Here is a 22,122-nt window from a genome sequence, read left to right on the forward strand (position 1 = left end):
CCCTGTAGATCACTGTCCTGTCTGACTGGACCACAACACTATCACTAACCATAACCAGTGGGGTAGTGGAGGGTAAACATTTCATACATTTTTAATTTTGAGCAAGCAGTTACTCACCTACAGCAGAAAAATGCATTGAAAATATACAGGGTGTTACTTGATTTACCATGAATGGCGATCAGAGTTGACCGAATATATGTTTACTACATCACTGGCTTCAACCTGCTAACTCCTACTGCACGTAATCTGGTCCTTAACCTGCTAACTCCTACTGCATGTAATCTGGTCCTTAACATGCTAACTCCTACTGCATGTAATCTGGTCCTTAACCTGCTAACTCCTACTGCATGTAATCTGGTCCTCAACCTGCTAACTCTACTGCATGTAATCTGGTCCTTAACATGCTAACTCCTACTGCATGTAATCTGGTCCTCAACCTGCTAACTCCTACTGCATGTAATCTGGTCCTTAACCTGCTAACTCCTACTGCATGTAATCTGGTCCTTAACCTGCTAACTCCTACTGCATGTAATCTGGTCCTTAACCTGCTACCTCCCACTGCATGTAATCTGGTCCTTAACCTGCTAACTCCTACTGCATGTAATCTGGTCCTTAACCTGCTAACTCCTACTGCATGTAATCTGGTCCTTAACCTGCTAACTCCTACTGCATGTAATCTGGTCCTTAACCTGCTAACTCCTACTGCATGTAATCTGGTCCTTAACCTGCTAACTCCTACTGCATGTAATCTGGTCCTTAACCTGCTAACTCCTACTGCATGTAATCTGGTCCTTAACATGCTAACTCCTACTGCATGTAATCTGGTCCTTAACCTGCTAACTCCTACTGCATGTAATCTGGTCCTTAACCTGCTAACTCCTACTGCATGTAATCTGGTCCTTAACCTGCTAAATCCTACTGCATGTAATCTGGTCCTCAACCTGCTAACTCCTACTGCATGTAATCTGGTCCTCAACCTGCTAACTCCTACTGCATGTAATCTGGTCCTCAACCTGCCAACTCCTACTGTATGTAATCTGGTCCTTAACCGGCTAACTCCTACTGCATGTAATCTGGTCCTTAACCTGCTAACTCCTACTGCATGTAATCTGGTCCTTAACCTGCTAACTCCTACTGCATGTAATCTGGTCCTTAACCTGCTAACTCCTACTGCATGTAATCTGGTCCTTAACCTGCTAACTCATACTGCATGTAATCTGGTCCTCAACCTGCTAACTCCTACTGCATGTAATCTGGTCCTTAACCTGCTAACTCCTACTGCATGTAATCTGGTCCTTAACCTGCTAACTTCTACTGCATGTAATCTGGTCCTTAACCTGCTAACTCCTACTGCATGTAATCTGGTCCTTAACCTGCTAACTCATACTGCATGTAATCTGGTCCTTAACCTGCTAACTCCTACTGCATGTAATCTGGTCCTTAACCTGCTAACTCCTACTGCATGTAATCTGGTCCTTAACCTGCTAACTCCTACTGCATGTAATCTGGTCCTTAACCTGCTAACTCCTACTGCATGTAATCTGGTCTTTAACCTGCTAACTCCTACTGCATGTAATCTGATCCTTAACCTGCTAACTCCTACTGCATGTAATCTGGTCCTTAACCTGCTAACTCCTACTGCATGTAATCTGGTCCTTAACCTGCTAACTCCTACTGCATGTAATCTGGTCTTTAACCTGCTAACTCCTACTGCATGTAATCTGGTCCTTAACCTGCTAACTCCTACTGCATGTAATCTGGTCCTTAACCTGCTAACTCCTACTGCATGTAATCTGGTCCTTAACCTGCTAACTCCTACTGCATGTAATCTGGTCCTTAACCTGCTAACTCCTACTGCATGTAATCTGGTCCTTAACCTGCTAACTCCTACTGCATGTAATCTGGTCCTTAACCTGCTAACTCCTACTGCATGTAATCTGGTCCTTAACCTGCTAACTCCTACTGCATGTAATCTGGTCCTTAACCTGCTACCTCCTACTGCATGTAATCTGGTCCTTAACCTGCTAACTCCTACTGCATGTAATCTGGTCCTTAACCTGCTAACTCCTACTGCATGTAATCTGGTCCTTAACCTGCTAACTCCTACTGCATGTAATCTGGTCCTTAACCTGCTAACTCCTACTGCATGTAATCTGGTCCTTAACCTGCTAACTCCTACTGCATGTAATCTGGTCCTTAACCTGCTAACTCCTACTGCATGTAATCTGGTCCTTAACCTGCTAACTCCTACTGCATGTAATCTGGTCTTTAACCTGCTAACTCCTACTGCATGTAATCTGATCCTTAACCTGCTAACTTCTACTGCATGTAATCTGGTCCTTAACCTGCTAACTCCTACTGCATGTAATCTGGTCCTTAACCTGCTAACTTCTACTGCATGTAATCTGGTCTTTAACCTGCTAACTCCTACTGCATGTAATCTGGTCCTTAACCTGCTAACTCCTACTGCATGTAATCTGGTCCTTAACCTGCTAACTCCTACTGCATGTAATCTGGTCCTTAACCTGCTAACTCCTACTGCATGTAATCTGGTCCTTAACCTGCTAACTCCTACTGCATGTAATCTGGTCCTTAACCTGCTAACTCCTACTGCATCTATTGATATCTGTATTGAGCCAATGTTGCCGTTAGTTATATGTTAACTATATATCTCCTTTAAATCTTAATCCACCTTCTCTCTGGGTAGAACCTTTAAATCTTAATCCACCTTCTCTCTGGGTAGAACCTTTAAATCTTAATCCACCTTCTCTCTGGGTAGAACCTTTAAATCTTAATCCACCTTCTCTCTGGGTAGAACCTTTAAATCTTAATCCACCTTCTCTCTGGGTAGAACCTTTAAATCTTAATCCACCTCTCTGGGTAGAACCTTTAAATCTTAGTCCACCTCTCTCTGGGTAGAACCTTTAAATCTTAATCCACCTTCTCTCTGGGTAGAACCTTTAAATCTTAGTCCACCTTCTCTCTGGGTAGAACCTTTAAATCTTAATCCACCTTCTCTCTGGGTAGAACCTTTAAATCTTAACCCACCTTCTCTCTGGGTAGAACCTTTAAATCTTAATCCACCTTCTCTCTGGGTAGAACCTTTAAATCTTAATCCACCTTCTCTCTGGGTAGAATCTACCTCTCCTGTTCTATTATAGTCCTAGTCAGAGAGATTCTCCACTAGAATAGCTACATTGTGTCCTTCCTCCACTTCCCGACAGTTCCATTAGAACATTCTACAGTGATGTTATGAAACCTAAGTTAATAGGAGACATACTGTAGATACACATTTACATCATTAATGACTGCATGGAAACCCATCAGGAAAAAGTCAAATATGCCGCACACACACTTATCCTCATAAACCAGATAGGACATGAATAAGTCAGTCCCTGAACAGATGGCTTCTCTCTCAGTCTCAGATAGGATGTCCAGAGTCCTAGAAACACCCCACACGCCCTAAATGGCTCCCTATTCCCTACATAGAGCTCTGGTCAAAAGTAGTGCACTATAAATGGCTCCCTATTCCCTACATAGCGCTCTGGTCAAAAGTAGTGCACTATAAATGGCTCCCTATTCCCTACATAGAGCTCTGGTCAAAAGTAGTGCACTATAAATGGCTCCCTATTCCCTACATAGCGCTCTGGTCAAAAGTAGTGCACTATAAATGGCTCCCTATTCCCTACATAGCGCTCTGGTCAAAAGTAGTGCACTATAAATGGCTCCCTATTCCCTACATAGCGCTCTGGTCAAAAGTAGTGCACTATAAATGGCTCCCTATGCCCTACATAGCGCTCTGGTCAAAAGTAGTGCACTATAAAGGGAAAAGGGAGCCATTTGGGACACAAACACTGTGAATCCATTGAAGTGCAGAGCAGGGTCCAGTATTTAGAAGCTTTATCATTAACAGAACAGAGAGCGTCAGCTACTCTGTCAGGTCACGACCCAGATGCTTCATGGCTAATGAGTAGCGGCAGTATACACACAGTAACTTCAGAAGTATTTAGACCCCTTGACCTTTCCACATTTTGTTACGTTACAGCCTTATTCTAAAATGGATTAAATTGTTTTCTCCCCCGTCATCAATCTACGCACAATACCCCATAATGACAAAGCAAAAACTGTTATTTTTTTTTGCTAATTTATTACAAATAAAAACTGGAAATATCACATTTATATAAGTATTCAGACCCTTTACTCAGGACTTTGTTGAAGCACCTTTGGCAGCGATTACAGCCTTGAGTCTTCTTGGGTATGACGCTACAAGCTTGGCACACCTGTATTTGGGGAGTTTCTCCCATTCTTCTCTGCAGATCCTCTCAAGCTCTGTCAGGTTGGATGGGGAGCGTTGCTACACAGCTATTTTCAGGTCTCTCCAGAGATGTTCGATCGGGTTTAAGTCGGGGCTCTGGCTGGGCCACTCAAGAACATTCAGAGATCTTTCCCTTGATCCTGACTAGTCTCCCAGTCCCTGCTGCTAAAAAACCTCCCCACAGCATGATGCTGCCACCACCATGCTTCACCGTAGGGATGGTGCCAGGTTTTCCCCCAGACGGGAAGCTTGGCATTCAGGCCAAAGAGTTCAATCTTGGCTTCATCAGACCAGAGAATCTTGTTTCTCATGGTCTGAGAGTCCTTTAGGTGCCTTTTGGCAAAGTCCAAACGGGCTGTCATGTGCCTTTTACTGAGGAGTGGCTTCTGTCTGGCCACTACTATAAAAGGCCTGATTGGTGGAGTGCTGCAGAGATGGTTCCCCCATCTCCACAGAGGAACTCTGGAGAGGTCTGTCAGTGACCATCGGGTTCTTGGTCACCTCGCTGACCAAGGCCCTTTTCCCCCAATTGCTCAGTTTGGCCAGGCAGACAGCTTGGTGGTTCCGAACTTCTTCCACTTAAGAATGATCGAGGCCACTGTGATCTTGGGGAGCTTCAATGCTGCATAAATGTTTCGGTACCCTTCCCCAGATCTGGGCCTCCACACACTCCTGTCTCGGAGCTCTACGGACAATTCCTTCGACCTCATGGCTTGGTTTTTGCTCTGACATGCACTGTCAACTGTGGGACCTTATATAGACAGGTGGGTGCCTTTCCAAATCATGTCCAATCAATTGAATTTACCACAGGTGGACTCCAATTAAGTTGTAGAAACATCTCAAGGATGATTAATGGAAACAGGATGCACCGAGGCTCAAATTCGAGTCTTATAGCAAAGGGTCGGAATACTTATGTAAATAAGGTTCTGTTCTAAAATGTTTATACATTTGTCAACGAATCACTTTGTCATTATGGGGTATTGTGATGTCATTATGGGGTATTGTGATGTCATTATGGGGTATTCTGATGTCATTAAGTGGTATTGTATGTAGATTGCTGAGGATTTTTATTTATTTAATCAATTAATAGAATAAAGGCTGTAACGTAACAAAATGTGGAAAAAGTCAAGGGGTTTGAATACTTTCCAAATGCACTGTATATACACACACACCATGTTTTTAACCTATATTTTAACAGGGAAACATGCTGAGAGCTAGGGTCTTTTTTACAAATGTGCCCTGAATATACAACATACAGTCACTACACACATTAGACCCAAACATATAGAACATTTAAATACTAAAACACAGTCATGGGAAGGACAAATAAAACATCACAAATCACCCCGAAAAACTGTTACATTCCTCTACAAATTGTCCCCAATCAATACTTTAACTTTACATAGCTGAGAGGAAGTTGTGTAAAGACAAGGTAATCATTAACTGCCTTATCTGGCCTAGACCTCATCATAACTAACACATGAGGACAAGGTCATCATTAACTGCTGTATGTGGCCTAGACCTCATCATAACTAACACATGAGGACAAGGTCATCATTAACTGCACTATCGGTCCTAGACCTCATCATAACACATGAGGACAAGGTCATCATTAACTGCTGTATGTGGCCTAGACCTCATCATAACTAACACATGAGGACAAGGTCATCATTAACTGCTGTATGTGGCCTAGACCTCATCATAACTAACACATGAGGACAAGGTCATCATTAACTGCCTAGACCTCATCATAACACATGAGGACAAGGTCATCATTAACTGCTGTATGTGGCCTAGACCTCATCATAACTAAACACATGAAGACAAGGTCATCATTAACTGCTGTATGTGGCCTAGACCTCATCATAACTAACACATGAGGACAAGGTCATCATTAACTGCTGTATGTGGCCTAGACCTCATCATAACTAAACACATGAGGACAAGGTCATCATTAACTGCTGTATGTGGCCTAGACCTCATCATAACTAACACATGAGGACAAGGTCATCATTAACTGCTGTATGTGGCCTAGACCTCATCATAACTAAACACATGAGGACAAGGTCATCATTAACTGCTGTATGTGGCCTAGACCTCATCATAACTAAACACATGAGGACAAGGTCATCATTAACTGCTGTATGTGGCCTAGACCTCATCATAACTAACACATGAGGACAAGGTCATCATTAACTGCCTAGACCTCATCATAACTAACACATGAGGACAAGGTCATCATTAACTGCACTATCGGTCCTAGACCTCATCATAACACATGAGGACAAGGTCATCATTGACTGCTGTATGTGGCCTAGACCTCATCATAACTAACACATGAGGACAAGGTCATCATTAACTGCTGTATGTGGCCTAGACCTCATCATAACTAAACACATGAGGACAAGGTCATCATTAACTGCCTAGACCTCATCATAACTAAACACATGAGGACAAGGTCATCATTAACTGCTGTATGTGGCCTAGACCTCATCATAACTAAACACATGAGGACAAGGTCATCATTAACTGCTGTATGTGGCCTGGACCTCATCATAACTAACACATGAGGACAAGGTCATCATTAACTGCCTAGACCTCATCATAACTAAACACATGAGGACAAGGTCATCATTAACTGCCTAGACCTCATCATAACTAACACATGAGGACAAGGTCATCATTAACTGCTGTATGTGGCCTAGACCTCATCATAACTAACACATGAGGACAAGGTCATCATTAACTGCTGTATGTGGCCTAGACCTCATCATAACTAACACATGAGGACAAGGTCATCATTAACTGCCTAGACCTCATCATAACTAACACATGAGGACAAGGTCATCATTAACTGCACTATCGGTCCTAGACCTCATCATAACACATGAGGACAAGGTCATCATTGACTGCTGTATGTGGCCTAGACCTCATCATAACTAACACATGAGGACAAGGTCATCATTAACTGCTGTATGTGGCCTAGACCTCATCATAACTAAACACATGAGGACAAGGTCATCATTAACTGCTGTATGTGGCCTGGACCTCATCATAACTAACACATGAGGACAAGGTCATCATTAACTGCCTAGACCTCATCATAACTAACACATGAGGACAAGGTCATCATTAACTGCTGTATGTGGCCTAGACCTCATCATAACTAACACATGAGGACAAGGTCATCATTAACTGCACTATCGGTCCTAGACCTCATCATAACACATGAGGACAAGGTCATCATTAACTGCTGTATGTGGCCTGGACCTCATCATAACTAACACATGAGGACAAGGTCATCATTAACTGCTGTATGTGGCCTAGACCTCATCATAACTAAACACATGAGGACAAGGTCATCATTAACTGCTGTATGTGGCCTACACCTCATCATAACTAACACATGAGGACAAGGTCATCATTAACTGCACTATCGGTCCTAGACCTCATCATAACACATGAGGACAAGGTCATCATTAACTGCTGTATGTGTCTTAGACCTCATCATAACTAACACATGAGGACAAGGTCATCATTAACTCCCTAGACCTCATCATAACACATGAGGACAAGGTCCTCATTAACTGCCTAGACCTCATCATAACACATGAGGACAAGGTCCTCATTAACTGCCTAGACCTCATCATAACTAACACATGAGGACAAGGTCATCATTAACTGCTGTATGAGGCCTAGACCTCATCATAACTAACACATGAGGACAAGGTCATCATTAACTCCCTAGACCTCATCACAACTAACACATGAGGACAAGGTCATCATTAACTGCTGTATGTGGCCTAGACCTCATCATAACTAACACATGAGGACAAGGTCATCATTAACTGCTGTATGTGTCCTAGACCTCATCATAACTAACACATGAGGACAAGGTCATCATTAACTGCTGTATGTGGCCTAGACCTCATCATAACTAAACACATGAGGACAAGGTCATCATTAACTGCCTAGACCTCATCACAACTAACACATGAGGACAAGGTCATCATTAACTGCTGTATGTGTCCTAGACCTCATCATAACTAACACATGAGGACAAGGTCATCATTAACTGCCTAGACCTCATCACAACTAACACATGAGGACAAGGTCATCATTAACTGCTGTATGTGTCCTAGACCTCATCATAACTAACACATGAGGACAAGGTCATCATTAACTGCCTAGACCTCATCACAACTAACACATGAGGACAAGGTCATCATTAACTGCCTAGACCTCATCACAACTAACACATGAGGACAAGGTCATCATTAACTGCTGTATGTGTCCTAGACCTCATCATAACTAACACATGAGGACAAGGTCATCATTAACTGCTGTATGTGTCCTAGACCTCATCATAACTAACACATGAGGACAAGGTCATCATTAACTGCTGTATGTGGCCTAGACCTCATCATAACTAACACATGAGGACAAGGTCATCATTAACTGCTGTATGTGGCCTAGACCTCATCATTAACTGCTGTATGTGGCCTAGCCCTCATCATTAACTGCTGTATGTGGCCTAGACCTCATCATTAACTGCTGTATGTGGCCTAGACCTCATCATTAACTGCTGTATGTGGCCTAGACCTCATCATTAACTGCTGTATGTGGCCTAGACCTCATCATTAACTGCTGTATGTGGCCTAGACCTCATCATTAACTGCTGTATGTGGCCTAGACCTCATCATTAACTGCTGTATGTGGCCTAGACCTCATCATTAACTGCTGTATGTGGCCTAGACCTCATCATTAACTGCTGTATGTGGCCTAGACCTCATCATTAACTGCTGTATGTGGCCTAGACCTCATCATTAACTGCTGTATGTGGCCTAGACCTCATCATTAACTGCTGTATGTGGCCTAGACCTCATCATAACACATGAGGACAAGGTCATCATTAACTGCTGTATGTGGCCTAGACCTCATCATTAACTGCTGTATGTGGCCTAGACCTCATCATTAACTGCTGTATGTGTCCTAGCCCTCATCATTAACTGCTGTATGTGGCCTAGACCTCATCATTAACTGCTGTATGTGGCCTAGACCTCATCATTAACTGCTGTATGTGGCCTAGACCTCATCATTAACTGCTGTATGTGTCCTAGCCCTCATCATTAACTGCTGTATGTGGCCTAGACCTCATCATTAACTGCTGTATGTGGCCTAGACCTCATCATTAACTGCTGTATGTGGCCTAGACCTCATCATTAACTGCTGTATGTGGCCTAGACCTCATCATTAACTGCTGTATGTGTCCTAGCCCTCATCATTAACTGCTGTATGTGTCCTAGCCCTCATCATTAACTGCTGTATGTGGCCTAGACCTCATCATTAACTGCTGTATGTGGCCTAGACCTCATCATTAACTGCTGTATGTGGCCTAGACCTCATCATTAACTGCTGTATGTGGCCTAGACCTCATCATTAACTGCTGTATGTGGCCTAGACCTCATCATTAACTGCTGTATGTGGCCTAGACCTCATCATAACACATGAGGACAAGGTCATCATTAACTGCTGTATGTGGCCTAGACCTCATCATTAACTGCTGTATGTGGCCTAGACCTCATCATTAACTGCTGTATGTGTCCTAGCCCTCATCATTAACTGCTGTATGTGGCCTAGACCTCATCATTAACTGCTGTATGAGGCCTAGACCTCATCATTAACTGCTGTATGTGGCCTAGACCTCATCATTAACTGCTGTATGAGGCCTAGACCTCATCATTAACTGCTGTATGAGGCCTAGACCTCATCATTAACTGCTGTATGAGGCCTAGACCTCATCATTAACTGCTGTATGTGGCCTAGACCTCATCATTAACTGCTGTATGAGGCCTAGACCTCATCATTAACTGCTGTATGAGGCCTAGACCTCATCATTAACTGCTGTATGTGGCCTAGACCTCATCATTAACTGCTGTATGTGGCCTAGCCCTCATCATTAACTGCTGTATGAGGCCTAGACCTCATCATTAACTGCTGTATGTGGCCTAGACCTCATCATTAACTGCTGTATGTGGCCTAGACCTCATCATTAACTGCTGTATGTGGCCTAGACCTCATCATTAACTGCTGTATGTGGCCTAGACCTCATCATTAACTGCTGTATGAGGCCTAGACCTCATCATTAACTGCTGTATGTGGCCTAGACCTCATCATTAACTGCTGTATGAGGCCTAGACCTCATCATTAACTGCTGTATGAGGCCTAGACCTCATCATTAACTGCTGTATGTGGCCTAGCCCTCATCATTAACTGCTGTATGTGGCCTAGACCTCATCATTAACTGCTGTATGAGGCCTAGACCTCATCATTAACTGCTGTATGTGGCCTAGCCCTCATCATTAACTGCTGTATGTGTCCTAGACCTCATCATTAACTGCTGTATGAGGCCTAGACCTCATCATTAACTGCTGTATGTGGCCTAGACCTCATCATTAACTGCTGTATGAGGCCTAGACCTCATCATTAACTGCTGTATGTGGCCTAGCCCTCATCATTAACTGCTGTATGTGGCCTAGCCCTCATCATTAACTGCTGTATGTGGCCTAGACCTCATCATTAACTGCTGTATGAGGCCTAGACCTCATCATTAACTGCTGTATGTGTCCTAGACCTCATCATTAACTGCTGTATGTGGCCTAGACCTCATCATTAACTGCTGTATGTGTCCTAGCCCTCATCATTAACTGCTGTATGTGGCCTAGACCTCATCATTAACTGCTGTATGTGGCCTAGACCTCATCATTAACTGCTGTATGTGGCCTAGACCTCATCATTAACTGCTGTATGTGGCCTAGACCTCATCATTAACTGCTGTATGTGGCCTAGACCTCATCATTAACTGCTGTATGTGTCCTAGCCCTCATCATTAACTGCTGTATGTGTCCTAGCCCTCATCATTAACTGCTGTATGTGGCCTAGCCCTCATCATTAACTGCTGTATGTGTCCTAGCCCTCATCATTAACTGCTGTATGTGGCCTAGCCCTCATCATTAACTGCTGTATGTGGCCTAGCCCTCATCATTAACTGCTGTATGTGGCCTAGACCTCATCATTAACTGCTGTATGTGGCCCTAAACCACTGTAATGTAATGTAAGTCTCTGGCCTCCAGCTGCTTTCTGTGTTGCAATGTCAGGCTAAAAACACACGGTCCTCTCAGGTATGTAGCTTTTGGTTTGCAGCGTTCTATAATATAGTAATATAACATAGTAACATAATAATATCATAATATAGTAATTTAACATAGTAAAATAATCTCATAACATAATAATATAGTAATATAATATAGTAATATAACATAGTAAAATAATCTCATAACATAATAATATAGTAATATAACATAGTAAAATAATAATATCATAATATAGTAATTTAACATAGTAAAATAATCTCATAACATAATAATATAGTAATATAATATAGTAATATAACATAGTAACATAATAATATCATAATATAGTAATATAACATTGTAATATAATATCATAACATAATAATGGAGAAGATGTGTGTACTGACCAATAAGGATGGAGGAGATGTGTGCACTGACCAATAAGGATGGAGGAGATGTGCGTACTGCCAAATAAGGATGGAGGAGATGTGTGTACTGACAAATAAGGATGGAGGAGATGTGTGTGCTAACCACTAGGGATGGAGGAGATGTGTGTACTAACCAATAGGGATGGAGGAGATGTGTGTACTAACCAATAGGGATGGAGGAGATCTGTGTGTACTAACCAATAGGGATGGAGGAGATGTGTGTACTAACCAATAGGGATGGAGGAGATCTGTGTGTACTAACCAATATGGATGGAGGAGATGTGTGTACTAACCAATAGGGATGGAGGAGATGTGTGTACTAACCAATAGGAATAGAGGAGATCTGTGTGTAGACGTCCAGCATGCGGTTTCCGTCCACGTCCACCAGGTAGTTTCCTCTGCTCTCCTCATAGTTACAGAAGAAATTGATTGCTCCCACATTCTGGGGGGAGGGAGAGAGGGAGAGGGAGAGATGGACAGAGAGAGATGGAAAGAGAGAGAGAGAGAGAGACAGAGAGACAGAGAGAGAGGGACAGAGATGGAGAGAGAGAGAGAGAGAGACAGAGACAGAGACAGAGACAGAGAGAGAGAGAGAGAGAGAGAGAGAGAGAGAGAGAGAGAGAGAGAGAGAGAGAGAGAAAGGGACAGAGAGAGAGAGATAAGGTAGTCATTCAGTTAACTCAGTCTAGACAGAGAGAGACTGTGTGTCTGTGTGTGTGTGTCTGCATTGTGTGTGTGTGTGTGTGTGTGTGTGTGTGTGTGTGTGTGTCTGTGTGTGTCTACGTTGTGTGTGCACGCATACAAGTGTGTGACCCAATAATGCATTGATTTATTCCATCATCAAAACAGCCTCACACACACACACTCTCTTGGCATACCTGCATCTCTCCCAACCGTTTGGTCAGCTCCTGGTGGGGGAGGAGAGAGGAGGAGGGAAGAGGGAGGAGAGGAGGAGAGGAAGAGAGAGAGAGATGTCAGGTCAGGGTGGTTCCTCAACAGTATGTTAATGCAGTCTATTCCCTCCATAGTACCCTGGTCTAATGCAGTCTATTCCCTCCATAGTACCCTGGTCTAATGCAGTCTGTTCCCTCCATAGTGTCCTGGTCTAATGCAGTCTATTCCCTCCATACTGCCCTGGTCTAATGCAGTCTATTCCCTCCATAGTGCCCTGGTCTAATGCAGTCTATTCCCTCCATAGTGTCCTGGTCTAATGCAGTCTATTCCCTCCATAGTGCCCTGGTCTAATGCAGTCTATTCCCTCCATAGTGTCCTGGTCTAATGCAGTCTATTCCCTCCATAGTGCCCTGGTCTAATGCAGTCTATTCCCTCCATAGTGTCCTGGTCTAATGCAGTCTATTCCCTCCATAGTGTCCTGGTCTAATACAGTCTATTCCCTCCATAGTGCCCTGGTCTAATGCAGTCTATTCCCTCCATAGTGCCCTGGTCTAATGCAGTCTATTCCCTCCATAGTGTCCTGGTCTAATGCAGTCTATTCCCTCCATAGTGCCCTGGTCTAATGCAGTCTATTCCCTCCATAGTGTCCTGGTCTAATGCAGTCTATTCCCTCCATAGTGTCCTGGTCTAATGCAGTCTATTCCCTCCATAGTGCCCTGGTCTAGTGCAGTCTATTCCCTCCATAGTGTCCTGGTCTAATGCAGTCTATTCCCTCCATAGTGTCCTGGTCTAATGCAGTCTATTCCCTCCATAGTACCCTGGTCTAATGCAGTCTATTCCCTCCATAGTGTCCTGGTCTAATGCAGTCTATTCCCTCCATAGTGTCCTGGTCTAATGCAGTCTATTCCCTCCATAGTGTCCTGGTCTAATGCAGTCTATTCCCTCCATAGTGCCCTGGTCTAATGCAGTCTATTCCCTCCATAGTGCCCTGGTCTAATGAGGTCTATTCCCTCCACAGTGTCCTGGTCTAATGCAGTCTGTTCCCTCCATAGTGTCCTGGTCTAATGCAGTCTATTCCCTCCATAGTGCCCTGGTCTAAGGCAGTCTATTCCCTCCATAGTGTCCTGGTCTAATGCAGTCTATTCCCTCCATAGTGTCCTGGTCTAATGCAGTCTATTCCCTCCATAGTGTCCTGGTCTAATGCAGTCTATTCCCTCCATAGTGTCCTGGTCTAATGCAGTCTATCCCCTCCATAGTGTCCTGGTCTAATGCAGTCTATTCCCTCCATAGTGTCCTGGTCTAATGCAGTCTATTCCCTCCATAGTGCCCTGGTCTAATGCAGTCTATTCCCTCCATAGTGCCCTGGTCTAATGCAGTCTATTCCCTCCATAGTGTCCTGGTCTAATGCAGTCTATTCCCTCCATAGTGCCCTGGTCTAATGCAGTCTATTCCCTCCATAGTGTCCTGGTCTAATGCAGTCTATTCCCTCCATAGTGCCCTGGTCTAATGCAGTCTATTCCCTCCATAGTGCCCTGGTCTAATGCAGTCTATTCCCTCCATAGTGTCCTGGTCTAATGCAGTCTATTCCCTCCATAGTGCCCTGGTCTAATGCAGTCTATTCCCTCCATAGTGTCCTGGTCTAATGCAGTCTATTCCCTCCATAGTACCCTGGTCTAATGCAGTCTATTCCCTCCATAGTACCCTGGTCTAATACAGTCTATTCCCTCCATAGTACCCTGGTCTAATGCAGTCCATTCCCTCCATAGTACCCTGGTCTAATACAGTCTATTCCCTCCATAGTACCCTGGTCTAATGCAGTCTATTCCCTCCATAGTGCCCTGGTCTAATGCAGTCTATTCCCTCCATAGTGTCCTGGTCTAATACAGTCTATTCCCTCCATAGTACCCTGGTCTAATACAGTCTATTCCCTCCATAGTGCCCTGGTCTAATACAGTCTATTCCCTCCATAGTGTCCTGGTCTAATGCAGTCTATTCCCTCCATAGTGTCCTGGTCTAATGCAGTCTATTCCCTCCATAGTGTCCTGGTCTAATGCAGTCTATTCCCTCCATAGTGTCCTGGTCTAATGCAGTCTATTCCCTCCATAGTGTCCTGGTCTAATGCAGTCTATTCCCTCCATAGTGTCCTGGTCTAATGCAGTCTATTCCCTCCATAGTACCCTGGTCTAATGCAGTCTATTCCCTCCATAGTACCCTGGTCTAATACAGTCTATTCCCTCCATAGTACCCTGGTCTAATGCAGTCTATTCCCTCCATAGTACCCTGGTCTAATACAGTCTATTCCCTCCATAGTACCCTGGTCTAATGCAGTCTATTCCCTCCATAGTGCCCTGGTCTAATGCAGTCTATTCCCTCCATAGTGTCCTGGTCTAATACAGTCTATTCCCTCCATAGTACCCTGGTCTAATACAGTCTATTCCCTCCATAGTGCCCTGGTCTAATACAGTCTATTCCCTCCATAGTGTCCTGGTCTAATGCAGTCTATTCCCTCCATAGTGTCCTGGTCTAATGCAGTCTATTCCCTCCATAGTGTCCTGGTCTAATGCAGTCTATTCCCTCCATAGTGTCCTGGTCTAATGCAGTCTATTCCCTCCATAGTGTCCTGGTCTAATGCAGTCTATTCCCTCCATAGTGTCCTGGTCTAATGCAGTCTATTCCCTCCATAGTGTCCTGGTCTAATGCAGTCTATTCCCTCCATAGTGTCCTGGTCTAATGCAGTCTATTCCCTCCATAGTGTCCTGGTCTAATGCAGTATATTCCCTCCATAGTGTCCTGGTCTAATGCAGTCTATTCCCTCCATAATGCCCTGGTCTAATGCAGTCTATTCCCTCCATAGTGTCCTGGTCTAATGCAGTCTATTCCCTCCATAGTACCCTGGTCTAATGCAGTCTATTCCCTCCATAGTGTCCTGGTCTAATGCAGTCTATTCCCTCCATAGTACCCTGGTCTAATGCAGTCTATTCCCTCCATAGTGTCCTGGTCTAATGCAGTCTATTCCCTCCATAGTGTCCTGGTCTAATGCAGTCTATTCCCTCCATAGTGCCCTGGTCTAATGCAGTCTATTCCCTCCATAGTGCCCTGGTCTAATGCAGTCTATTCCCTCCATAGTGTCCTGGTCTAATGCAGTCTATTCCCTCCATAGTGTCCTGGTCTAATGCAGTCTATTCCCTCCATAGTGTCCTGGTCTAATGCAGTCTATTCCCTCCATAGTACCCTGGTCTAATGCAGTCTATTCCCTCCATAGTGTCCTGGTCTAATGTAGTCTATTCCCTCCATAGTGCCCTGGTCTAATACAGTCTATTCCCTCCATAGTGTCCTGGTCTAATACAGTCTATTCCCTCCATAGTACCCTGGTCTAATGCAGTCTATTCCCTCCATAGTGTCCTGGTCTAATGCAGTCTATTCCCTCCATAGTGCCCTGGTCTAATGCAGTCTATTCCCTCCATAGTGTCCTGGTCTAATGCAGTCTATTCCCTCCATAGTGCCCTGGTCTAATGCAGTCTATTCCCTCCATAGTGTCCTGGTCTAATGCAGTCTATTCCCTCCATAGTACCCTGGTCTAATGCAGTCTATTCCCTCCATAGTACCCTGGTCTAATACAGTCTATTCCCTCCATAGTACCCTGGTCTAATGCAGTCCATTCCCTCCATAGTACCCTGGTCTAATACAGTCTATTCCCTCCATAGTACCCTGGTCTAATGCAGTCTATTCCCTCCATAGTGCCCTGGTCTAATGCAGTCTATTCCCTCCATAGTGTCCTGGTCTAATACAGTCTATTCCCTCCATAGTACCCTGGTCTAATACAGTCTATTCCCTCCATAGTGCCCTGGTCTAATACAGTCTATTCCCTCCATAGTGTCCTGGTCTAATGCAGTCTATTCCCTCCATAGTGTCCTGGTCTAATGCAGTCTATTCCCTCCATAGTGTCCTGGTCTAATGCAGTCTATTCCCTCCATAGTGTCCTGGTCTAATGCAGTCTATTCCCTCCATAGTGTCCTGGTCTAATGCAGTCTATTCCCTCCATAGTGTCCTGGTCTAATGCAGTCTATTCCCTCCATAGTGTCCTGGTCTAATGCAGTCTATTCCCTCCATAGTGTCCTGGTCTAATGCAGTCTATTCCCTCCATAGTGTCCTGGTCTAATGCAGTATATTCCCTCCATAGTGTCCTGGTCTAATGCAGTCTATTCCCTCCATAATGCCCTGGTCTAATGCAGTCTATTCCCTCCATAGTGTCCTGGTCTAATGCAGTCTATTCCCTCCATAGTACCCTGGTCTAATGCAGTCTATTCCCTCCATAGTGTCCTGGTCTAATGCAGTCTATTCCCTCCATAGTACCCTGGTCTAATGCAGTCTATTCCCTCCATAGTGTCCTGGTCTAATGCAGTCTATTCCCTCCATAGTGTCCTGGTCTAATGCAGTCTATTCCCTCCATAGTGCCCTGGTCTAATGCAGTCTATTCCCTCCATAGTGCCCTGGTCTAATGCAGTCTATTCCCTCCATAGTGTCCTGGTCTAATGCAGTCTATTCCCTCCATAGTGTCCTGGTCTAATGCAGTCTATTCCCTCCATAGTGTCCTGGTCTAATGCAGTCTATTCCCTCCATAGTACCCTGGTCTAATGCAGTCTATTCCCTCCATAGTGTCCTGGTCTAATGCAGTCTATTCCCTCCATAGTGCCCTGGTCTAATACAGTCTATTCCCTCCATAGTGTCCTGGTCTAATACGGTCTATTCCCTCCATAGTACCCTGGTCTAATGCAGTCTATTCCCTCCATAGTGTCCTGGTCTAATGCAGTCTATTCCCTCCATAGTGTCCTGGTCTAATGCAGTCTATTCCCTCCATAGTGTCCTGGTCTAATACAGTCTATTCCCTCCATAGTGCCCTGGTCTAATGCAGTCTATTCCCTCCATAGTGTCCTGGTCTAATGCAGTCTATTCCCTCCATAGTGTCCTGGTCTAATGCAGTCTATTCCCTCCATAGTGTCCTGGTCTAATGCAGTCTATTCCCTCCATAGTGCCCTGGTCTAATACAGTCTATTCCCTCCATAGTGTCCTGGTCTAATGCAGTCTATTCCCTCCATAGTACCCTGGTCTAATGCAGTCTATTCCCTCCATAGTGTCCTGGTCTAATGCAGTCTATTCCCTCCATAGTGTCCTGGTCTAATGCAGTCTATTCCCTCCATAGTGTCCTGGTCTAATACAGTCTATTCCCTCCATAGTGCCCTGGTCTAATGCAGTCTATTCCCTCCATAGTGTCCTGGTCTAATGCAGTCTATTCCCTCCATAGTGTCCTGGTCTAATGCAGTCTATTCCCTCCATAGTGTCCTGGTCTAATGCAGTATATTCCCTCCATAGTGTCCTGGTCTAATGCAGTCTATTCCCTCCATAATGCCCTGGTCTAATGCAGTCTATTCCCTCCATAGTGTCCTGGTCTAATGCAGTCTATTCCCTCCATAGTACCCTGGTCTAATGCAGTCTATTCCCTCCATAGTGTCCTGGTCTAATGCAGTCTATTCCCTCCATAGTACCCTGGTCTAATGCAGTCTATTCCCTCCATAGTGTCCTGGTCTAATGCAGTCTATTCCCTCCATAGTGTCCTGGTCTAATGCAGTCTATTCCCTCCATAGTGCCCTGGTCTAATGCAGTCTATTCCCTCCATAGTGCCCTGGTCTAATGCAGTCTATTCCCTCCATAGTGTCCTGGTCTAATGCAGTCTATTCCCTCCATAGTGTCCTGGTCTAATGCAGTCTATTCCCTCCATAGTGTCCTGGTCTAATGCAGTCTATTCCCTCCATAGTACCCTGGTCTAGTGCAGTCTATTCCCTCCATAGTGCCCTGGTCTAGTGCAGTCTATTCCCTCCATAGTGCCCTGGTCTAATACAGTCTATTCCCTCCATAGTGTCCTGGTCTAATACAGTCTATTCCCTCCATAGTACCCTGGTCTAATGCAGTCTATTCCCTCCATAGTGTCCTGGTCTAATGCAGTCTATTCCCTCCATAGTACCCTGGTCTAATGCAGTCTATTCCCTCCATAGTGTCCTGGTCTAATGCAGTCTATTCCCTCCATAGTGCCCTGGTCTAATACAGTCTATTCCCTCCATAGTGTCCTGGTCTAATACAGTCTATTCCCTCCATAGTACCCTGGTCTAATGCAGTCTATTCCCTCCATAGTGTCCTGGTCTAATGCAGTCTATTCCCTCCATAGTGTCCTGGTCTAATGCAGTCTATTCCCTCCATAGTGTCCTGGTCTAATACAGTCTATTCCCTCCATAGTGCCCTGGTCTAATGCAGTCTATTCCCTCCATAGTGTCCTGGTCTAATGCAGTCTATTCCCTCCATAGTGTCCTGGTCTAATGCAGTCTATTCCCTCCATAGTGTCCTGGTCTAATGCAGTCTATTCCCTCCATAGTGCCCTGGTCTAATACAGTCTATTCCCTCCATAGTGTCCTGGTCTAATGCAGTCTATTCCCTCCATAGTACCCTGGTCTAATGCAGTCTATTCCCTCCATAGTGTCCTGGTCTAATGCAGTCTATTCCCTCCATAGTGTCCTGGTCTAATGCAGTCTATTCCCTCCATAGTGTCCTGGTCTAATACAGTCTATTCCCTCCATAGTGCCCTGGTCTAATGCAGTCTATTCCCTCCATAGTGTCCTGGTCTAATGCAGTCTATTCCCTCCATAGTGTCCTGGTCTAATGCAGTCTATTCCCTCCATAGTGTCCTGGTCTAATGCAGTATATTCCCTCCATAGTGTCCTGGTCTAATGCAGTCTATTCCCTCCATAATGCCCTGGTCTAATGCAGTCTATTCCCTCCATAGTGTCCTGGTCTAATGCAGTCTATTCCCTCCATAGTACCCTGGTCTAATGCAGTCTATTCCCTCCATAGTGTCCTGGTCTAATGCAGTCTATTCCCTCCATAGTACCCTGGTCTAATGCAGTCTATTCCCTCCATAGTGTCCTGGTCTAATGCAGTCTATTCCCTCCATAGTGTCCTGGTCTAATGCAGTCTATTCCCTCCATAGTGCCCTGGTCTAATGCAGTCTATTCCCTCCATAGTGCCCTGGTCTAATGCAGTCTATTCCCTCCATAGTGTCCTGGTCTAATGCAGTCTATTCCCTCCATAGTGTCCTGGTCTAATGCAGTCTATTCCCTCCATAGTGTCCTGGTCTAATGCAGTCTATTCCCTCCATAGTACCCTGGTCTAGTGCAGTCTATTCCCTCCATAGTGCCCTGGTCTAGTGCAGTCTATTCCCTCCATAGTGCCCTGGTCTAATACAGTCTATTCCCTCCATAGTGTCCTGGTCTAATACAGTCTATTCCCTCCATAGTACCCTGGTCTAATGCAGTCTATTCCCTCCATAGTGTCCTGGTCTAATGCAGTCTATTCCCTCCATAGTGTCCTGGTCTAATGCAGTCTATTCCCTCCATAGTGTCCTGGTCTAATACAGTCTATTCCCTCCATAGTGCCCTGGTCTAATGCAGTCTATTCCCTCCATAGTGTCCTGGTCTAATGCAGTCTATTCCCTCCATAGTGTCCTGGTCTAATGCAGTCTATTCCCTCCATAGTGTCCTGGTCTAATGCAGTCTATTCCCTCCATAGTGCCCTGGTCTAATACAGTCTATTCCCTCCATAGTGTCCTGGTCTAATGCAGTCTATTCCCTCCATAGTACCCTGGTCTAATGCAGTCTATTCCCTCCATAGTGTCCTGGTCTAATGCAGTCTATTCCCTCCATAGTGTCCTGGTCTAATGCAGTCTATTCCCTCCATAGTGCCCTGGTCTAATGCAGTCTATTCCCTCCATAGTGCCCTGGTCTAGTGCAGTCTATTCCCTCCATAGTGCCCTGGTCTAGTGCAGTCTATTCCCTCCATAGTGTCCTGGTCTAATACAGTCTATTCCCTCCATAGTACCCTGGTCTAATGCAGTCTATTCCCTCCATAGTGTCCTGGTCTAATGCAGTCTATTCCCTCCATAGTGCCCTGGTCTAATGCAGTCTATTCCCTCCATAGTGTCCTGGTCTAATACAGTCTATTCCCTCCATAGTACCCTGGTCTAATGCAGTCTATTCCCTCCATAGTACCCTGGTCTAATGCAGTCTATTCCCTCCATAGTGTCCTGGTCTAATGCAGTCTATTCCCTCCATAGTGCCCTGGTCTAATGCAGTCTATTCCCTCCATAGTGTCCTGGTCTAATGCAGTCTATTCCCTCCATAGTGTCCTGGTCTAATGCAGTCTATTCCCTCCATAGTACCCTGGTCTAATGCAGTCTATTCCCTCCATAGTGTCCTGGTCTAATGCAGTCTATTCCCTCCATAGTGTCCTGGTCTAATGCAGTCTATTCCCTCCATAGTGTCCTGGTCTAATGCAGTCTATTCCCTACATAGTGTCCTGGTCTAATGCAGTCTATTCCCTCCATAGTACCCTGGTCTAATGCAGTCTATTCCCTCCATAGGGTCCTGGTCTAATGCAGTCTATTCCCTCCATAGGGTCCTGGTCTAATGCAGTCTATTCCCTCCATAGGGTCCTGGTCTAATGCAGTATATTCCCTCCATAGGGTCCTGGTCTAATGCAGTCTATTCCCTCCATAGTACCCTGGTCTAATGCAGTCTATTCCCTCCATAGTACCCTGGTCTAATGCAGTCTATTCCCTCCATAGTACCCTGGTCTAATGCAGTCTATTCCCTCCATAGTGTCCTGGTCTAATGCAGTCTATTCCCTCCATAGTGTCCTGGTCTAATGCAGTCTATTCCCTCCATAGTGTCCTGGTTTAATGCAGTCTATTCCCTCCATAGTGCCCTGGTCTAATGCAGTCTATTCCCTCCATAGTACCCTGGTCTAATGCAGTCTATTCCCTCCATAGTGTCCTGGTCTAATGCAGTCTATTCCCTCCATAGTGTCCTGGTCTAGTGCAGTCTATTCCCTCCATAGTACCCTGGTCTAATGCAGTCTATTCCCTCCATAGTACCCTGGTCTAATGCAGTCTATTCCCTCCATAGTGTCCTGGTCTAGTGCAGTCTATTCCCTCCATAGTGTCCTGGTCTAATACAGTCTATTCCCTCCATAGTGCCCTGGTCTAATACAGTCTATTCCCTCCATAGTGCCCTGGTCTAATGCAGTCTATTCCCTCCATAGTGCCCTGGTCTAATGCAGTCTATTCCCTCCATAGTGTCCTGGTCTAATGCAGTCTATTCCCTCCATAGTACCCTGGTCTAATGCAGTCTATTCCCTCCATAGGGTCCTGGTCTAATGCAGTCTATTCCCTCCATAGGGTCCTGGTCTAATGCAGTATATTCCCTCCATAGGGTCCTGGTCTAATGCAGTCTATTCCCTCCATAGTACC

General features: G+C 44.9%; 1 protein-coding gene across 3 annotated transcripts in view; it reads right to left on the reverse strand.

The window, feature by feature from the left end:
* Positions 1–22,122, reverse strand: part of abat (4-aminobutyrate aminotransferase) — a 136,716-nt gene that overhangs the window by 26,456 nt on the left and 88,138 nt on the right. For all 3 annotated transcript variants that reach the window (XM_071391161.1, XM_071391155.1, XM_071391164.1), the window contains exons 4-5: positions 12,755–12,784; positions 12,201–12,318 (exon numbers count right to left, since the gene is read on the reverse strand). In XM_071391161.1, coding sequence (XP_071247262.1) covers positions 12,201–12,318; positions 12,755–12,784 — 148 coding nt within the window. The remainder of the gene's footprint in view (positions 1–12,200; positions 12,319–12,754; positions 12,785–22,122) is intronic.

This window comes from Salvelinus alpinus, chromosome 1 (assembly GCF_045679555.1).
Source record: "Salvelinus alpinus chromosome 1, SLU_Salpinus.1, whole genome shotgun sequence".
NCBI lineage: Eukaryota > Metazoa > Chordata > Actinopteri > Salmoniformes > Salmonidae > Salvelinus > Salvelinus alpinus.